The sequence below is a fragment of the Pseudophryne corroboree genome, chromosome 4 (genome assembly GCF_028390025.1).
Source record: "Pseudophryne corroboree isolate aPseCor3 chromosome 4, aPseCor3.hap2, whole genome shotgun sequence".
NCBI lineage: Eukaryota > Metazoa > Chordata > Amphibia > Anura > Myobatrachidae > Pseudophryne > Pseudophryne corroboree.
In genome coordinates this window covers 302967458-302989634 of record NC_086447.1, presented here as the reverse complement: position 1 = coordinate 302989634, position 22177 = coordinate 302967458, and the positions used below count along the sequence as shown (strand labels likewise).

General features: G+C 41.9%; 1 protein-coding gene across 4 annotated transcripts in view; it reads left to right on the top strand.

Annotated features, from left to right (window-relative positions):
* LOC134911364 (uncharacterized) overlaps positions 1-22177 on the top strand; it is a 284834-nt gene that overhangs the window by 88976 nt on the left and 173681 nt on the right. For all 4 annotated transcript variants that reach the window (XR_010176512.1, XR_010176513.1, XM_063919609.1 and 1 more), the window contains 2 exons: positions 6784-6873; positions 11669-11756. Coding sequence is in view for 2 of the 4 variants with exons in the window: in XM_063919609.1 (XP_063775679.1) it covers positions 11699-11756 (58 nt within the window). In the remaining 2 variants the exon portion in view is untranslated. The remainder of the gene's footprint in view (positions 1-6783; positions 6874-11668; positions 11757-22177) is intronic.

Below are 22177 nucleotides of genomic sequence, written 5' to 3'. Positions count from 1 at the left end.
CCACCACCGACATCCAGCCCTGGTCTAAAGCCCAATGTGCTTTACCCTGACTGTAAGTCTCGTTTTAAATAGTTTCCTAAAATGAACGGGAAACAGCCGTCAATTCATAAATAAAGCCCCTTGTCTCCATATAAGAACAGGTATTTTAGTCAATGTATGCAATAAAAATATTACAGAAAATAATTTGCAAAACATGTATTTAGTCCTATAACACAAATAAATAAATCTCAACATTTTATAAGAAAGAATCATGGTGTGCGACTACTATAGCAGATCCAATCAGCAAACATAAATGCAGCAGCTACTTGAGTACAAAACTGAGTGCTGCACAAATCTGCATGCATACTTTAAAAATCGTATTGTAAGCAAAACAAATAGAAATAAATGGCACTTTTTGATGGGTGAGAAATGCAATACTAAGGAAATGATTGATCTAGAACAATTGCAATGCTCATCTGCAGAACAGCCAATACCATGAAAAAAAATCAATTCTGCTATTATAAGCTGTTGACTGCAGTTTCAAGCAACAGCCATCTCTAAATCTCTTGCTTCTAAATGTAGCATATGGCTGTTTAACGCATACAACAGCATTAAGACAAACAACAAATGTATTACTAAGCTAGAAGCAAGAAAAGAATGCCAAATGAGGAATGGAAACTAAATACCCCATGACTACAAGAATCAAGTGTTAATGTTGACAATAACAATTAATGAGACACTTAAAATTGATTAAATATCATGTAATGTTTTAATTCAGTATTTACAATTTGATATCCGTTTCATCATGTACATACATAGAGCTACTTTTATTGACAATGAGAAAGATCAAAGTACCTGGCTAATATTTCATCCCAGTCCTTGAACATACACTGACGATTGTGAGAAATATTCAGATCCTTTCAGATGCAGAAGTTATTTAAGGTGAATTTTACAAGAGTCTGAGCACTTTTTTGTGATCAGCCTTCAAACAGTTTGTCCATGTGTACCCTGTTTTGAAGTGTGTAGACCGAATAACCTGTAGCACATCATTAGCCTGCATAGAGCAGCTGAGAGTATTTCTGGAGATGAGTGTACCGACCTTGTGGGAGGCAGTGACCTGTGCTGTCATGTGGTTATATATTGACTACCCTCCTTCTGCATCATCTAACCCACATTCATAGAGAATAATTGTATTTATGTCCTGTATTTATATCCTGTTAAATGAAAGTATCTGCAGTTTATACTTTTGCTCGTTCAATGAATTTATGCCATTACTTCACTGTTTATCATGATATTGGGGGTCATTCCGACCTGATCGCTCGCTGCAATTTATCGCAGCACAGCGATTGGGTCGGAATTGCACATGCGCCCGAAGGCCGTCATTCAGTCGCGATTGCCTCTGCCTGATTGACAGGCAGAGGCGGTCGCAGGGCGGGAGGGAGCTGGACGGTGGCGTTAAGCCACCATTTAGGGGTGCGGACCGGCCAATGCAGGCGTGGCTGGACTGTTGGGGGGGGGGGGGCGGGCGGCGGCTGCGTGACATCTCACGCAGCCGCTGCAGCCAGTAGCAGCGACGATCAACTCCCGTCCAGCCGCAGGAGCTGCGCTGGCCGGGAGTTACTCAACAAGTACAAAAGCATTGCCGCTGTGCGATGCTTTTGTACTTGTGTGTGGGGGGGGGGACCGGACTGACATGTGGGGCAGACTAGCCCTGTGCTGGGCGTCCCCCCGCATGTCAGGGAAGATGATCGTACCTGTGCTAAATTTAGCACAGCTACGATCAACTCGGAATGACCCCCATTGTGTATAGTGTATGTAATAATGCATCCCTAATGTAAGCTAATATGATATTAGGAGATGCCTCAGCTGACATCATTTAGAAGACTTCAAAAAAATCTTTATACTTTAGAGTAGGAAGGAATTTATCCAAAATACTTATGTAGGTCTATTATCCTCAAGTAGGACACATCTGCTTCCTTGTGTCTGCAGCCAATAAAAAGTTATTAGTTAGCATATAGCATATGCCTACCACTAATTCTACCTAAAACAAAAAATATTTCTGGGAAATCAATTACAAATCTTAGCTGTTTGGCTAGATACTGATTTGGCAGGTATCCAATACCTGTAACATTGTAGTGCACAATGGGGGTCATTCCGAGTTGATCGCTAGCTGCCGATATTCGCTGTGTAGCGATCACTTAAAAAAATGGCAAAACTATGCATGCGTATGGGGCGCAATGCGCATGCACGGCGTACGGATACAAAGAGCATCGTTGTTTTGCACTGCTTATAGTGACGATTTCATTCGCACAGCCAATCGCAAGGAGATTGACAGGAAGTGGGAGTTTATGTTTGGAAAAATGCAGGCGTGTCCATGCATTTGCAAGGCGGGTATCTTACGTCAATTCCGGGACCTTCGTCGCTGCAATCATCACACAGAATAAGTAACTACAGGGCTGGTCTTGTTTTGCACAAAATGTTTTTGAACCGCTTGGCTGCACAGGCGTTCGCACTCTTGCAAAGCGAAAAAACACTCCCCTGTGGGCGGCAACTATGCGATTGCACGGCTGCTAAAAGTAGATAGCGAGCGATCAACTCGGAATGAGGGCCAATATCTTCTGATGAGCAGACTTATTTCAATCTATCAGCATGGTTGAAAAAGCCTCTCCTTAATGACAAAGCCCCTCGTTCATGAAAATTCCCCTCTTCCATAAAAATCCCCTCTTCTATGAAATGCTCCTTCTCTATGAAAAAGCCCCTCTTCCATGAAAACAGTCCTACAGTATTTCCATGAAAAAGCCTCTCTTCCATGAAAACAGACCCTCCTCCAGGAAAAATCCCCACTTCCATGAAAACAGTCCCACATCTGTGAAAATAACCCCTCTTCCATTAAAATAGACCTTCCTCCATGATAAAAAAAACAAACACCCTCTTAATTTTCTGAAATTGCTATTTACATTTGTGTATAGTTCACAGTGGAAGGACATTGGCAACACCATTGACTTTATGTAGCAGATAAACAGTAACAAGAGCAGAACCATTACACACATTGAGGGATAGACAAATACTGTCGATATTGACTTCCGACATTCACAAGGTCAAGATAATGACCATATGGCTTTATGTCCATGTAAACATTGTACATTTTGACATTTCAGTCTTCAGACAATATTAACATTCTAAATGTTGACATAATGACCATATATCTTTAATTGCACAGAGGTGGAGATAAATCGTCTTTGGTGCTTCCTATGCTGGCCATAAAACTCACCATGAGACAAACTATCTGACTTTGCCATACACTGTCAGATAATTGGTCATTCTGCCTCATGGTGACTTTATTCACTGTCAGAACCAAACACTAACTACAGCATCTGTCAAGCATGCTGAGAGATTTATCATGCCAACACTGTGCAGTTATTGGCCTGATGAGCTGGTAATTGGCTGATCTGGTTGGAAATTGCACAATATATGTGTAAACCGTCTGGTATTGGGTATATTGTGTGCAATATTATGGTTACTCTCTCAGTCTGCTCCAGCTGGTTGTGGGTGAGGCATAGGTACCAGTTGGTTCCCCAAAATACTTAGATGTTTAGTACAGATACAATGTGGTAGAGTGGATATCAATACTGGTGCCAGTGTAGTGTGCATAGATAAACTGGGAGCCAGGCTGTCTCATATCAACAGGGCACAAACCCCTACATAATTAGTAAGGGGCTTTGAGGATGTGGTTCAAATATTTTAGGAAGATAGGTAAACACAGTCACTATGCATACTTTCTTTGTATAAGAAATGTTAATTTTATACTTAGCATGTCTACGCAGAGCCGGTCCTAACCAATATGATGCCCTAGGCAACATTTTGGCTGGTGCCCCCTAGCACCGCTACTAGTTCCGCCTCTGACCCTACACCAATTTCCCCACCCCATCACCCCTCACCCATAGCAGTCCTCATTTTAATGTACCTACCCACTATATTTTACATAGGAACATCGAGCACATTTGGCGCACAGCCCAAAAATGGGTGCGTTCTTGCTGGGAAGGGGCATGGCCACAGAATAGTACCCCCAATTAAAATTATGCCACACAGTAGTGCAACTGTATTCAAATTTTATCATGTGATAGTATCCCTAATTCACGTTACATCACACAGTAGTACCACTTTACCTTATAAACGTTACTCCTCACAGTAGCACCCCTTATTCACATTACATAACACTGAATTGCTCCTTATTCACAATACATCACACTGAATTTCTCCTTATTCACATTACACCACACCATATTGCTCTCTATTCACATTAAACCACACAGTAGTGATCTTTCTATCTGTTGTGCCACACAGTAGAGCACCTTATATACATAATGCAACACATTAGTAATGTATACACATAATACCACACCGTAATGCCCCATACACATGTGACACACATTATTAATGTCCTTATAAACATAATGCGCCTTACACATTATGCCAACCTTTTTTAATGGCCTTATACACATAATGACACACATACAGATGGGTCCATGTTTATCTTGAGATCTGGGCAGTCGTACTTAATCCCCTGCTGTAATGACTTAATCCCCTGCTGTATTGTTCTCTGTATTGTATTGCAGCTGAGAACAATAGATGAAGGGTTTATGTTAATAAACCATGTTGTGCCGAGGCGCAGAAAACTAGCCAAGATAACCGTGGACCCATCTGTAGTGCCCATTACATATTTGCCACACATTAATGCATTTATACACGAGACACATAATGCCGCTTACACATATGCCGAACACTACGCCAAAACCAACCCACCCACACACAGCACTCACATGGCCACTAACACTGTGACTTCTGCCTCTGCTTGGATACAGATGTGTCCTCATACATATTGCCTCAATACGCGATACAGCAAGAGATGCCTGGCGTGAGTCAGCTGGCAGCTCTGCTAACGACAGGAGCTTTTTTTATATAAATGTGTCTTATTTGCATTACTATGTGGCTAGGATGCACAAGCAGCTACTGTTGATTAAAATTATATGTGGCATGCCTGTATTCTGTGTGCGACTGTGACTGTATCTGCATACGAAATTATGCATATAATTTTAATCAGCAGAAGCTGCTTGTGCCCCTAGGCATACCAAATGCCCTAGGCATTTGCCTAGTTTGCCTATACCTAGGGCCGGCTCTGTGTCTACGTATGAGTTTATTGCCTTCCTATCCCCCACAGTACACTCCCCTACACTTTCAGGCTGTCTCCAGCATGCATTGTTTCAAATGTGCCCTGAAAATGCTCTGGTTTATTACAGTCCACCAGCCCTCCTCACACTCTTAACTTGTGCCCCCTGCCCTTTATCCTCATCTACTCCCAGCTCACCTCCTACTTGTAGCTGGGCTCCCCTAGATTGTAAACTCTCTTGAGAGGGGGTCCCTCCACCATCTTGCTTCTGTGCCTGTCTACCCCTGTTTCCCACTCACAGTTAGAGTCAGTACTGAGCTATATCAAGAATAATGGAGGGGAGTTACTCTTGTCTTCTGTTACAATTAAGGACCTTCAGCTGGACTGCCCGATATGAATTAGTGTTATCCCATGACCACCATGAGGAGTCACAAGTGGCACCCAGAGTACCACGATTATATTGAAGCATATTAACTGATTGTGACTTCACATAGAGCTCCAGAGCTGTAGATATAGAGTCAATATTTGAATTATAATTTTCTCTATATTGTTTAAAAATAATAAATAATGGGCACAGGGTTGTGAAAGGATTGTATGATGTTACAGGTTGAGTATCCCTTATCCAAAATGCTTGGGACCAGAGGTATTTTGGATATGGGATTTTTCCGTATTTTGGAATAATTGCATACCATAATGAGATATCATGGCGATGGGACCCAGGTCTAAGCACAGAATGCATTTATGTTACATATACACCTCATACACACAGCATGAAGGTCATTTTAGACAATATTTTTTATAACTTTGTGCATTAAACAAAGTGTGTCTACATGCACACAATTCATTTATGCTTCATATACACCTTATACACACAGCCTGAAGGTCATTTAATACAATATTTTTAATAACTTTGTGTATTAAACAAAGTGTGTGTACATTGAGCCATCAAAAAACAAAGGTTTCACTATCTCAGTGTAACTCAAATAAGTCCGTATTTCGGAATATTCCGTATTTCGGAACATTTGGATATGGGATACTCAACCTGTATAATGCAGATAAAGTCTCCTTAATATAGGGAAATTCAATTAATATGCTGTTTTTCCTTAAAAATATTTATATGGTATGTCTGGTTTTGGAAATGTAAAGTGTTATACAGTAAATTGTTTTCATGTTCTATGATACATAGCTTGACAACATTCAACCTCCTTTTATTCCTAAAGTAATTACCCTTGAAATTATATTGTTCCCGTATAGACAATGTCAGTATATTCACATACTGCCATGCTGAGCACATTGTGATTGCTGTGTAACAAAGTATTTTTTTTTATTTCTAAAGTTAGAAAAGAATAATTGCATTTATCATCATGTTAATATCATCAATGTGTATATAATATAAATGAATTACATTAGTCACCTGGAATGGCAAGACTGTTCTTTTTATGAGCATTATAAAAACACAAAGTCAATGCACCAAAAGACAATGCACTTTCCTAGCTATTTGTACATTGTTTAAGGGAAAAATGAGATGTAGCGGTGATTGTCTCTTTTCTCTGTGATTCTCTATTGCATGGAGCAGCAGAATCTACCTTTATGTTTGAAAAGGGCATATATAATAACATCTATTTTATCTCTCCAAGGAGACTTACTTTAAACCCATCATACTTCCAAAACCAGCTTCATCAAGCAGCAGTGTTTAGATCCCTTGGAAGATATTCTGAAGCTGCGAGGTAAGGTTGAGATGTTATTATTCTGTATTATTCTTTTACTAATCACTTTAAGTAAGTTACACAAAGTACTGCAAGAATAATTTCCTTATCACTTGTCGGACAGTGGTTAATAAATGTAATCTCCTCTACAAGATATTGAAGCCTAAAATAATTTATTTTGAGCAGAAGTTATAGCCTGAGCAACTCTAAATGGGGGCAATTTACAAATTGAATAATAAAGTATATTGCTAGCATTTTGACCTTGTCCTCCCACAGTCTACTTATACTTTACTTTAGCTCCCATATTTTTTTTTACAGAAAATGGGGAATGTGTTTAGCCATTGAAGACATCCCATACCTGTATTTGATTAACAAATAAAGTAAATCAGTGATTGGCTCCTATCACTATGATTTTTGTCAATCTCCACAAAATTGAGATGAAAGATTTCTAATGCTGGACTCCGGTGCCATCCTCCTACTTCAGTGCACTGTTAAAAGCCTGAGCTCATAAAATAAGTACATCTCATCAGTGGAGGCTTCAAATTACTTTAATTAAGTATATCATGACAAATGAACGATTTAGGGATATGGCAATACACATATTTTTTCCAAAATTCAGAAGATAAAAAAATAAAATATTCAGGTCCTGTTCATATCTATCTGCCTTCACCGTACTTGTGACACATTAGGAAACATCAAAAATAGGATTTTAAATACCTACCGGTAAATCTTTTTCTCGTAGTGCATAAGGGATATTGGGAACAGGTTAGTACGATGGGGTATAGACGGGGCCAAATGAGCCAGTGCACTTTAAATTCTTCAACTGGGTGTGCTGGCTCCTCCCCTCTATGCCCCCTCCCACAGGCAGTTATAGGTAAAACAGTGCCCGAAGGAGAAAGGACATGCTTGAGAGAAAGAACATAACAACAAGAAGTGTGGTGAGATTTACACACCAACACACCATAACATAACCGAGCCAGCAATAGCTGGCAACAGAAAACAGCAACCGCTGAACAGGTAACACATAACAGAGAACCTGCAGATAGTCACTGCACAGAGTCGGGCGCCCAAAATCCTTTATGGACTAAGAGAAAAGGATTTACCGGTAGGTATTTAAAATCCTATTTTCTCTAGCATTCATAAGGGATATTGGGGACAGATTAGTATGATGGGCACGTCTCAAAGCTTCCAGAACGGCCGGGAATGTGCGGAGACTGCTGCAGCACTGCCTGCACAAACATGGTATCCACTTTGGCCAGGGTATCAAATTTGTAGAGTTTTACAAAAGTTTTCTTCCCCGACCAGGTAGCAGCTCGGATAGTTGCGAGACACCACAGGCAGCTGCCCAGGAAGAGCATACTGACCTTGTAGAGTGGGCCTTCAGAGACTGAGGAACAGGTAAGGCTGCTGTCACATAGGACTGTTGGATAGTAAGTCTAATCCAGCAAGCAATGGTATGCTTTGAAGCAGGACAACCCTTTTTCTGCGCAACATAAAGCATGAATAAGGAATCCGTCTTCTTGACTCAAGCAGTGCGCCTGACATAGATCTTCAAAGCACGCACAACATCCAAAGACTCCGGAGGAGCCGAAGCATCAGAACAGGACGGAACCACAATAGGTTGATTCATGTGGAATGCGGAGACAACCTTTGGCAGGAACTGCTGTCTAGTCCTGAGCTCCGCTCTGTCCTCGTAAAAGACCAAGTAGGGACTTTTACACGATAAGGCCCCCAATTCTGAGATGCGTCTAGCAGAAGCCAGGGCCAATAACATCACTGTCTTCCATATGAGGTACTTGTCTTCTACCATCATCAGAGGCTCAAACCAGGAGGACTGTAGAAATTTCAACACTACATCCAAAGCCCAGGGTGCCGTAGGCGGCACAAAAGGAGGTTGTATGTGGAGTACCCCTTGTAAGACGGTCTGAACTTCTGGTAACACAGCCAATTTCTTCTGAAATAAAATTGAGAGAGCTGAAATCTGGACCTTAACAGAACCCAGTCGTAAGCCTTTATCCTCACCAGCCTGCAGAAAACGGCGGAAACGTCACAAGTCAAACTCTGCAGGTGGATACGTGCGTTCCTCGAGACATATCTCCTCCAGATATGATGATAGTGTTTTGACATCACAGCTTTTCTGGCTTGCACCATAGTGGCAACGCCTTTTTTGGAAAGCCCTTTGTGAGCTAGGAAATTCCACTCAACTTCCATGCCGTCAAACGAAGCCGCCGTAAGTCTGGGTAGACGAACGGCCCTTGCTGAAGAAGATCCTTTCTTAGCGGCAGAGGCCCCGGGTCTTCTATGGACATGTCCAGAAGAGATGCGTACCATGCCCTTCGGGGCCAATCCGGCGCAATCAGGATTGCTTGTACTCTGTGATGTCTGATCTGCTAGAGCACCCTTGGGATCAAGGATGGTGGTCCTGCAGTGAAGAAGCGGTTCAGCACCTCATGAGGTCGGTGTCCGTCTCCCCCCCTAACTCCCACAGCGCAGGTATGCTGTTGCCCAAACAGCATACTGAAATAAGTAAAAGTTTAAATGAAATTGAAGAAAAACTCTGGAGCTTGCAGAGTGTGCATCCTCTCCTGAGGGCACATTTTTCTAAACTGCCTGTGGGAAGGGGCATAGAGGGGAGGAGCCAGCACACCCAGTGGAAGAAATTTAAAGTGCACTGGCTCCTTTGGACCCGACTATGGGCCTAATTCAGATCTGTTCGCTCGCTAGCTATTTCTTGCAGCGCTGCGCGATCAGATAGATGCCGTCTATAGGGGAGTGTATTTTAGCTTTGCAAGTGTGCGAACGCATGTGCAGCCGCCCTGTACCAAAACAGCTTGTGCAGTTTCTGAGTAGTTCTGATCTTACTCAGCCGCTGTGATCACTTCAGCCTATTTGAGCCCAGAATTGACGTCAGACACCCGCCCTGCAAACGCTTTGACACGCCTGCGTTTTTCCAACCATTCCCAGAAAATGGTCAGTTGCCACCCACAAATGCCCTCTTTCTGTCAATATCCTTGTGTACAGCTGTGCAAATGGTTTATTCGCTACAACCAATGCACAACAACGATCTGCTTTGTAACCATACAGAGCGCCTGCACATTGCGGTGCATATGCATGCGCAGTAGTAACCTGATCACTGCGCAGCGAAAAATGCTAGTGAGCGAACAGATCTGAATTAGGCCCTATACCCCATCAAAATAATCTGTCCCCAATATCCCTTATGGATGCTAGAGAAAGATCAATAATGATTGCACAAATAAGAGTTAATAATTATACTTCCACCATGTGCTTTAATGCTTACAATCAGCATAATAAATTGTATTGCAAAAAGCACAGCAAAAGAATATTTTAACTTTATACATGGCCACAACTAGGGGGGTCTATGGGGGCATGTGTCCCGGGTGTAGAATTTGATGGGTGGCACACATGGCTCTATATACCCACTGCATGTATATGTCCTCCCAGCGCTGTACACCTCTACCACCTGCTTCCCCTCTGCTGATCTGACTGTGTCACACCATAGTGCCACACCACACCTCGCCGGCGCACTATGGCAGACTCGGAGGTGAGGGTGAAGCTGCAGTTTGGGATGTGAAGGGTAGCGCTTCTGCAGGTTCTCCTCCCTAATTCATTCTCATCTCAGGTACATATCTTGGGCGGCCGGTGGGAGGTGTGCCATGGATGGTGCGTGCGCCTACCAGGTCTGCACACTAGGTAGTAGTAAGTGACAGGGAGCTACCCTCTGACACAGGCTTATTCCTTATACAGCTGCTTTATGACATACATTGTTAGGACAGGGTTTGCTGTATAGCTGCTAGAGACATTGCAGTCAGTTGCTGAGCATTGCACTGTACAGTAAAAACCACCTGTATACATAATCTGTATAGGACATAACAGGTATATGCTTCTTCCATGGCATGCAGCCCCAGTTGATGTCACCTAACTATTTCTGATTCTATTTATTATTTTTAATTGTTTCTGCTTAATGCAATATGCACCAAGTGATAATGCACTGAATTTCCAACACTAAATATCAATGTTCTGCCATCTTATGATAAAGAATTAACTGTACAACTTGACGGCTTCCCTGTATTTATATAGATAGTTGTAAAAAGGATAAATGGAAAAAAAGGCACACTAGATGGGACAAGAAGTTCTTATCTACAGTACCGTCAAATTCTATGTTTCTAGCTAAAGGTAGAGTTGATACAGGTCGAGGTCAGCTGCACAGTCGAATCGGGACTCCACTATACCATTTATCATTATGGTAGTCTCTAACATCCACTTCCGGATGCAACACAAGCCTTTTTTTTTGTGGGTTTGTTTTCTTGTTTCTTTTTGCGATTAATTACGGCCTTGCCCCAGGTGACCAGAATCCTAGTTTCCGCCCTGCTTTATATATACATACTATAACTATGTCACCAACCTATCACACTGGAACCTAGACAGGGGGGCAGAACTTGTGTATTGTGTTCAGTAAACTCCAGTCCTCCTGGGAAAAAAAAAACTTTGGTGCATTAGACTCCACTTCTCTGTCCTGGGTAGCACCAACTTTAGTTGATAGCAATGAATGTGAATTGTGACAATTTACAGCATTATAATTTCAAACAGCTACTGTTCCTGCAGGATCCAAGTCCACAAAATGGTGTAAAATACTAACATAAACAGACAGAACCAGAAGGCACTTACAGTATAGCAAGTACAAAAATATTTTAAATTAATCCGCACATTTATAGAATAATCTTTAAGATTTATTTGAAAGTCTGAGACCCCAAGACCCTACCCCCTAACCACTGAGTCCCTGTCTCTTCCTCTCTAGTCTAGCCCTGTCTCTCTCCTTTCCTGTGCCATGGAGCTCAGCAGGCAAGACAAAGATCCTCCTTCAGGACAGGAAAGCGCCAGTGGAGGTATGAAAATGTGTGAATATTATCTAGAGGGTGGTATATTTATGCAGTGAGGAGGGTTGTATTTCTTTTTTTCTAGGAGTGAGAAGTTGATGTGTGTTTTAGTTCAGTCTGTGGTGTGTGTGTGTGTGTGTGTGTGTGTGTGTGTGTGTGTGTGTGTGTGTGTGTGTGTGTGTGTGTGGTGTGTGAGGGATGTACTCAGTGTTATAACTTATATATGGTTCACTGATGGTCTCTGCATTTATATGATGGCCACTTCATTGCTCTCTGCATTATATGGCAGACACTGTCATGTCCTCTACGTTATATGATGCTCACTGTAAAACTCTCTGCATTATATGGCACTTATTGTGATGCTCTCTGTGTAATCTGACAGTCACTTGACACGGTCTGAGGGAGTCAATGTTTCTAAGTCGCGGTTGCAATGGAGTACACAGAGTTGCTGAGTATGTTGCGATGGATTTGTTGGGCATCTCTGTTCACTTGTTGGCAGCTACTACAATTGTAGTACCTTGCAGTTCCATCGATGAAAAGTATTGCTGCTGCATCAGCATTGCAACCACATTTGAATCATGCCCTATATAGGGCTCACTGTGACTCTTTCTGCTTTTTATGGTGCTCACTGTGATGCTCTATGCATTATCTGGTGGTCAGTGCAGAGATTTTCTCTGCAGTACATGGCAGGGACTGTAATGCTCTCTGCAGTATATCATGGTCATTGCAATTATATGACGGGCACTGCTATCCTCTTTGCATTATTTGGTGGGATTTGATGGTCTCTGTATTATATGGAGGTCACTGCAATGTTTTCTGTGTAATTTGGCAGTTGTGATGATCATTGTATTAAACGGTGGTGACTGCAATATTCTCTGTATTCTTTGGTGGTCATTGCGACTCTCTCTGCATTATATGGCAGTCACTATATGCTGTCTGCATTATATGGCATTCACTGCAATGCTCTGTGCATTATCTGATGATCACTGCGACAATCTCTGCTGTATCTTGTGTTCACTGCACTGCTCTCTGCATTTCATACCTCCCAACATGACCCTCTCCAGGAGGGACACAATGCTCTGCTTCTGGACTTTTCTCTTAACGTATGATTGCTGGCACCTGTGTTGAACAGGTTAATTGATAAGAAAGGTGTTTCAGCACAGGTGATGGCAATCATACATTAAGAGAAAAGTCCAGGAGCAGAGCATTGTGTCCCTCCTGGAGAGGGTCATGTTGGGAGGTATGGCATTTATAACTGTGACCCTCTCTTCATTATTTGACGCTACTGATACTTTGTCTGATGTAAGGCAACACCCCTTCCCCAAGAGATGATGCCCCTTCTTCAATAGATTGCACTTCTTTTCCCGGCGTATGCAATAAGTTACTAATTTGCAGTAGTGGGGGTGGGGGTGGGGGGTCATTTTGTTGAACCTTGGCCAACCACTAACTAATTCTGCCACTGTACAGGACTTCAGATATAGCAGTTGCAGCACTCTCATTAAATATAAAGTACTATCTAGGAATCTCTAGGAAAGTTGTAATTGTGATCTGCAAGACAGGATCATCTTCTCTGGGTCCTGATTGCTAGTGCTTATGTATGCAATGCAAAGCAAAACAATATTCGTGTATTCATTTAAAGAACTATACACCTACAACAATTAACATTTGATGGTTATTCCCATACACAGTGTCATCAGATATTAAATAAATATTTCATAGCACTGTGCTTTGGTAATTTTAAATAACAGATAAAGATTTTGCTATATATATTTATTTTTTTCAAAAAATGTCTTTCTGTCAACCAAACCACATTTAATGTAAGAAAACAAATGGTATCTATCATTTAGAAAGATGTGAATACAACTTATGTGTTTATTATTGTAATAGAATCACCTTTTTTAAATTGTAGAAAGTATTTAAACTCTTGCCACCAAGTTTGCACTGTATTTATAGTTCTATTTCATGACTTGTTTGTTCTAAGCAAAAACACTATGTTGTTTAGGGACCAAAAAAAGTTAACTAGTAAGGAAATCATAATTGAGTAGAAACCAGGAACGGCTGCAGGCCAGCTGCCACATCTGCTGCCACTTCAACAGAATGAATTCAGTCCATTATATCAGCATTATCAGCACAACTGTCCCAGGATGATATGTAACTGTGTGGGGACATTGCAGCACAGAAATAGCTTCAGAAAGTATTTCATTCATCCTATTCGGAATGGTTTACAATATGTTCATATTAACTATTCTGAGCATACTTTAAATGTGAAATGGTATTAGAAACTTAATTGCAGCATTTGGTTACACCTTACCGTCCTAATCTCACCAACTGTTGTTATGCATCGCTTTTTATTTGAACACTAAAACGAAAGGACACCGTAAAACAAACTTATTATTATTATTATTATTATTATTACTATTATTTTCAGTTTTACATATATATCGCCAGAATATTCTCTTGTACTTAACAATTGGGAAAAAATAGTAATAAAACAAGAGAGAAGCAGCAGACATTGAAAATTTAGCAAGTAAGATCAGCCTTGCAGCTGTATTTAAAATGGATTGTAGTGGTAAGAGTCTGTTTTGGGGTAGACCAGTAAGGAGACTATTGCAATAATCAATGTGGAAGAGTTTTTTAATTATTTTTTTGCATTGTCTTGTGTAAAATATGGTCATATTCTGGAAATGCTGTTTAGATGTATATAAAAGGATTTTGAAATAGATTGAGTCAAAGATAACACCTAGGCAGTGAGTTTATGGGGGAGGGCTTATTATCAAGGTATCATCAGTGATAGAGATATCAGGTTGGTAACTACTATTTGACAGTGGAAATATTATTAATTCTGTTTGGGAAAGATTCATTTTCAGATGAAGAGATAACATCCAAGATGAAATGGCAGAATGACAATTGGTGACATGGTACATTAGAGATGGTCAGTGCTTAAAGTGGTCCTAGAGAGGTAGTGGAACTCACCCCCCCCCTCCACCACGGCCGTGAAATAAAGGTATTATGCGCTCCGCAAAAAAGGGGCGTGGACTCAAAACAATTGGGCATGGTCACCCAATAGTATCCCCAATTCAAATGATGCCGCACTGTAGCACAATCTTACATTACACCACACATTAGTGCCCCTTATACATAGAGCCCAGAGTAGTAGCACCCCAAATACACATAATGCCCACAGCAATAGTGCCCCTTATACAATGCCCTCAGTAGTGGTGCCCCTTATGTCCCCAGGAGTGATGCCCCTTATAAAGTGCCCCTATGCAATGCTCTCATTAGTAGTGCCCTCAGTAGTAGTGCCCCCAGTGGTAATGCCCTGTGTAGTGTTGCCCCCAGTAGATATGCCCCCTGTAGTTATGCCCCAGTAGATTTGCCCCCAAAAGTTATGTCCACTGTAGTTATACACCCAGTCTGTAGTTATGCCCCAAATCAGTAGATATGCCCATAGTAGTTATGCCCCCTGCAGTTATGCACCCAGTAGATATGTCCCCGGTCAGACATTATGCCCCCTGTAGTTGTGACCCAGTATTTATGCCCCCAGAAGTTGTGCCCCCAGTAGATGTGACCCCAGTCAGAAGTTATGCTCCCAGTAGTTGTGCCCCCAGCAGTTGTGCCCCCAGTAGATGTGACCCCAGTAGTTGTGGCCCCAGCAATTGTGCCCCCAGCAGATATGACCCCAGCAGATGTGACCCCAGTAGTTGTGCCCCCAGCAATTGTTCCCCCAGTAGTTGTGCCCCCAGCAATTGTGCCCCCAGTAGTTGTGCCCTCAGCAATTGTACCCCCAGTAGTTGTGCCCCCAGTAGATGTGCTTCCAGTAGATATGCCCCAGCCATTGTGCCACCTAGTAGTGCCGCTTACACACATACAAAACCCCCCCAAAAAAAACACAATACTCACAAGCCCCGTTCCTCCTTCGGGACCACTGCTGCCCTCCACCTGGCCACCTGCTCTTCGGCCGGGCACCTGCTGGTAACAAAATCTCAGTGGGCGCCCGACTTCTCCCTGGGTTAGGTGAGCCGGAGGAGGTCGAACTGCATTCCGGCTCTAAATGGAACTGACGAAACGCAGTTCCGCCCCGTTCCGGATCACCTCAACCTCTGGAGATGGTGACAAATTTGAGAGAAATTTAGGGACATCATTTTTTAAATGTGCACCAACCCATGTGTTTTGGTTTTGGATCTGTGTAATTTTATGTTTTGGATTTGGTTTTGTGAAAACCACCCCCATGTGTTTTTGGTTTATGGGTCTGTTTTTTTATTCTTTCAAAAATTGACTAAAAACTGCTAAAACCACATAATTTGGACCTTTTTTTGTACAGCATTATTAACCTCAATGACATTAATTTCCAGTGATCTCCAGTCAATTTTGACCACCACACAGCTCTTGTTTCATCCAGTTTAGGCCAAAGGCTGCAGTGAACTTACTGGTTACTAAGCAACAGAGCGGCAGCACAAACACATGGCAGTTTAAAGCACATCTACAGTATGAAAGATTGCCACACAACAGTCACAGTACTTATTTATGATATGGATACACAGGGGCGTATTGCTTGCAGATCTCACAGTGCTTGTACAGATGTGTCCTCATAATCTTGTCTCAATAAGTCATATAGCAGGAGATGTCTGACATGAGTGAGTTGACAGGTCCTGTGCTACTAAATTAGCGCCAGGGCATCTTTTTTTGCTATAAATGTGTCTTATTCATATTGCTATGTGAATAGGATGCACAAGCAGACTCTGTTGATTAAATTGATGTACACTGTAATTGAACATTTTGTATGCAGATACAGTCGCGGTCGCACACAGTATATAGGTATGCCACATATCATTTTAATCAGCATAAGCTGCTTGTGCATCCTGTATGCATCATTTTGTGCATAGCCGGCCCTAACCAATATGATGCCCTAGGCAAGATTTTGGCTGGTGCCCCCTAGCACCACCGCTGGTTCTGCCTCTGACCTTGCACCTCTTTCCCAGCACCATCACCCCTCACCCATAGCAGTCCTTGTACCCCCTATATTTTAAATAGGAACAGTTCGCACATTTGATGCACAGCCCAAAAAGGGGCATCTTCTTGCTGGGAAGGGGCATGGCCACACAATAGTAACCCCAATTCCAATTACGCCACACCGTACTGCAACTTTATTCACATTTTATCTTGCGATAGTGTCCATAATTCATATTACATCCCACAGTAGTATCACTTTACCTTATAAACGTTACTCCTCACAGTAAAGCCCCTTATTCACATTACATCATTCTGAATTGCTCCTTATTCACATTACACAACACCTTATTGCTCTTTATTCACATTAGACGACACCGTAGTGCCCTTTCTATTTGCAACGCCACATAGTAGAGCTCCTTGTACACATAATGCCACACATTGGTAATGCATTTATACACAATTCCACACAGTAATGCCCCTTACACATATGATAGAGTCAAGTATCTACCTTTTAACATTAGCTATACATTAATACCGTGTAGCCGTAATGGCTGCTAAACCATGTGCACATGCTACGCACTCCGTACGCTATTTGCGTATGAAGACCTCGCACGTGGTACGCAAATGAAGTACCCACGCTGTGCTGGGTGTACGGAAATACCCACAGCGAGCATACACACAAATAGTAACCTTTATAAACTTTAACCACAGAATATGATTATAATGTATACCTTTAGTATTGTAACACTGTAATGATATACCACTGCTTGACCTGGATATTTAAGCAAGGCTGTTTGTAATTGAGATACACTGAACCCTTTGTACTAGCTAGAGAGACACAGACACCCTGCTGAGGTTCTAACACCTTTACTAACGAGGATTTAGATATATCAAAAGGGGTACACAGTTACAGTTTATACTCTACATACTAACATATAATCCTAACAGAATATCTAGACAGAAATATACAATAACGTTACAATCTTATACTAAAACAGAGAGAGAGAGAATTTGGCCAATACAATCAAGGAGCGAGAATCATTACAGAGAATTACTTACACACACTGGGAACGATCGCTGCGCATATTCCTGGTACCAAGCTCCCAGTTAATCAAGTTGAAAACAGTTTGTGGAGTGAGAGAGACTGAGCTGCCCAGGATGGCTGATCTTATATACCCTGCATACAGTATACTACAAAGGGACCTATAATCTCATTGTTCATTGGACATAGGAATTCGTCTCCGCATTATAACAAAAGGTCATAGGTTGGTTCATACAGGTGGGCTGTGACTATTTCAAACTGCTCAGGTGGGAGGGAATCTCAGGTTTCCCGCCGCATGGGTAATAAAGTGCAAACATAGTATATGTCCATAAACTTCTTATGGTCATAACTATTCGCACGAGCGATTAATCTGTTTCTAACCAACACCGGAATATGGCTAATTAAATACTCTTCCGATGGATACTAAATACCACTGTGTAACCCCAGTCTGACCCTTCGTATCAAACAAAGAGGGATCTCTTTGTCCATGAACATGCTACATTAACTAATCTTTCAGATTCTATCAAAGGGACCATAATCTACAAAATACATTATATGACTAAAATATGTAACGATCGAGTCGCCCGCCAGACGCACACAAACTCTACCGTAAATGCGCATACTGTGCACCCGCGAGTGCACGTGACAGCGAGTATACGCACGCACGGAAGGGCTCATGCACGCGCAGCGGGGACACGCATGAGGTGCAAATATGGCAGTGTGCATCATGATATTTTTCTGACTTTGACAGTCCACCCTTTGGCAGTCACCAATAACTGCTACTTTCTAAAACATTTCAAAAAGAGAAAAATATATGTCATGTGTAAATACATTTCTATGATTGGGTAAGGGAGGAGAGAAGAAGGTGGGAAAAGGGTATGACCTAGTGAGATAGCAGAAGCATGTGTGTATGAATCCATGTTTGGGGGGTCATGTATCATCGTGCCGTACGTGTTTTAAATCAAGCTTCGAGGTATTGCGAAGTATACATTTGAATTCCTTCTTATCCCGTATTAAGGGTCTGTGGATGGGCTGTCAAACTTTACCGAGCTCTTTTCGGCTTTTAGTTGCAACAAAATGGGGGAGCACATTTTAGTTGATGATACATGAATGGGGGAATATGTGAGTGCTGATATTTGTGCCTGTATTCCCTATCGACTATGTGTGTTATTACCTGAAGGTTGTAGAAATGAAGATAAAGAGCAATTATGGTAAATGCAGTCATATTCTATGTGAGGTTAATGTACATTTGTTGATTGGAGTCTTGTCTGGTGTCTTGTCTTGATGTACATGTTGACTGTAGTCTCCCGATGCTTTTGCTATAAACGATGTGCAAAAAGCTTTTTCAATGTCCATAGACTTACAAAAAGTGTTGGGCTAGCGTAAGTTAAAATTACTAGGGATATGGGGGTCTATGGCATAGTCCATCAGTTGTCTGTGTAAAAGGTTGTCAAATTCTTCTTCCAAGCGAATGTCTTTTTACCTTGGAGGAAAACAAAGGAGAAACGGGTGAAAGAAACGGACCGTGGAATCACATTTTCATCACAACATTGTCTCTACCGTTGGGTCATAAATCAAATCAATTGGGATTACAATGTCCTCACTCCTCAGACTCATAACCCTGGTACTTCGTTTACACTTCGTTAAAACCCGAACGCATCTAAATATCAGACCGACCAATATGACGACACCCAGAATACACAAAAGAAATTTCCCTACATCCATGATAATACCTTGGGCCCAATTCTCCTAAACCAGAGAACCAATTTCGTGGGTTCAACCATGACACCCAACTGGTCAGCTCATTACCCACAGCAGCAAGGGTGAGGTTGTGTTTCCTTCGGAACTCCCATTTTAATTGTAAGATGTCATCCATCTTTTGGTCTATGACCTCGACCGGGTCCTCGGTGCTGTTCGTAATATACGTGCAGCATTTTACGCCGTACTGCGTTGCCAGTGTGACACAATATCCGCCTGTCACTGCCGTGAGATAATTGAGAATCATCCTATGCTGAACCAGTTCTGTTTTATAAGCTTGGAGCTCCCTCCAGTATACCTAAAAGTGTCGTCATACATTTCAGTGATATTGTCTATCAAAGTCGCGAGCGCAGATATATATATATAATTCATCACTCCTCTGGCGGTACGAGTGATATCTAACGCGAGTAGGACTTGAATCCCGGTGGATTCATGGATCAGGTCATAGGCCGGATGCTCTGTTCTTTCTATCAAGTGCCGTTTAACGACGTGCTCGTAATGAGTGTGAGTATAAGGAGCTGGGGCACTGCGGTGGATGTCTTTCATTTTGGTATGTGATACAGTCATTACCTCAGGCAATACTTTTCCAATATAACATAATCCTTCTGAGTTTGGGGCAAGCCACTTATACGCCTTCCTACCGCATATGAAATATGCATCATCGGGGAGAACATATGGGACTGAATATGTTAGAACCATGTTACACATCTTCCATGTGAACCCTCCTAACCCTAATTCTCCCATCTGTCTAGTACACGTATCTGGCTGTATGATATGTGCACAGTATCCTGGTGATACTTCTCCAACTCTCATGGTCCTACTTCCTAGGGTATACCTATATCGGAAATATTTTCCACTACCGGCTATATGGCGTATAAGTTCTGTATCTGTAGGCATTCTATCGGCTCTATATGAAAAGGTCATGGTTTTGTTGTTCCATGACACTTCCCAATTTCCCGGCTTTCGGGGATTGGAGATGTTAAAACACACTAAGGACCTATCCACATGGTATTGGTGGAGCTTCAAACTAGGGGGACTAGAGATATTAAACCTCTTGTCCACCGGCCTCCCACCACTTAACTCAAGTACCTCCCCTATCGTTAAAGGAAATGGTACTAGTCCTGACTTGCTGTGACCTTGAGGTACTTGAGAGCATACCCAACAGTCTGTTTGGTTTAACACCTTACCCATTAATGAGTGATAGTCACCCAATGGATGCCGGTCCATGTTAATGTTAAAACTGGACTGACATTTCTTGATGCACCCATCCTCAACTAAGTTATCACAATGCCTACAGATGCAATTTTCTTCAGCTAACAATCCTTCACAATTCCTTTTATGGTCAATGCTACCAGATCGTTTTCTGATACTCGCCTTTGCTCGGTGATTGTGTTGTTATTGGAAATGTACACCTCCGTCTCAGTCATCAGAAACCCATTCTGGATCCTTTCTCGACCTCACTGGTACTCTCACCGAAACAGACTGCTCTGGTCAACATCATGGTCAACAGGAAAACACGGATCACAGTCTCTTGAGGCGAGTCCATCTTAAAGGAGGAGAAAGGAGAAATTTGTAATGGGGGTACAGGAAAACAGTTTGAGGGGGGAGAGAAACTTGTTACGATAATTAGTTCTCTAGTCTTGTTGTTCTTCTTGTTCTGCTGTCATCTCAAAGGTGCTGTCTCTCAGTCTTCCAAACGAACACTCCAGTGATACAATATTCCTTCCAAACCAGCGATCTTTCTGTAAGGAGCAAAAATCTTGCATCACCATTTGTCTAACTGATGTGTGACATACCATCTTTAAAACATGAAAACATGAGTGAGAAGAGAGAAAACAAAAAAAACAAAAGAGAGAGAACAATTCATATATATATATATATATATATATATTACATAAACCAACAATAAACAACAACAGGGAAAAAAACTTTTCAAACATTTTTCAGGAGAGAAAAAAAACATTGTCAGATCTGCCGTCCATCATCAGGCTGTCATATCTACATGTCCAATGGTATCCTTGCGCAGTCCCTCCCACCAGCACCTCCATACTCCACCCTTTGTATCTGGCCAGGATACATTGATGCGGGTAGGTCATGCTGGGGTTTGGTAGACTTCTGCAAAGACCAAGTAGCTATGCAATGTTTGAGTCCTGCCGATGACCGTCAGAGATGATGAAAAAGAAAACATTTCACAGATACATTACAAATTTTACCCGGTCATTCCTGTGTCCTCAAGGAATGACCTCCCAATTTGTAAACAATAACCTCAGGCTTACCATCAGTCCTAATGATCACCTTTCCTGATTGCATGTTACAGGTGCGGCCCAAACTCCTTCCTATGTGATCCCTGATTACAATTTGGTGTGTCATAACTTTGCTCATATCTTTGTCTAGGGGGTTTATATGAATTTGGTCTACTTCTGGATCTACAATCTCTTGCAAAATGACCTTCTTTATGACAATTGTAACAGACTACCACATTTGAATTTCTCGCAGGGGTTTGGGGCTTATGCTGGAGTGGTCTTGTGGTTAGGGCCTGTATACTTACGGCCATTAACTTATCACTTTGTGACTCCCTGTGTCTGGTGATATTCCGATCATGATCAATAGCGGCCTCTCTTAATGCGGCCACCGAGATATTTCTCCAGTTTGGGTTGGTGGTCTGTACCCTTGTTCTCAA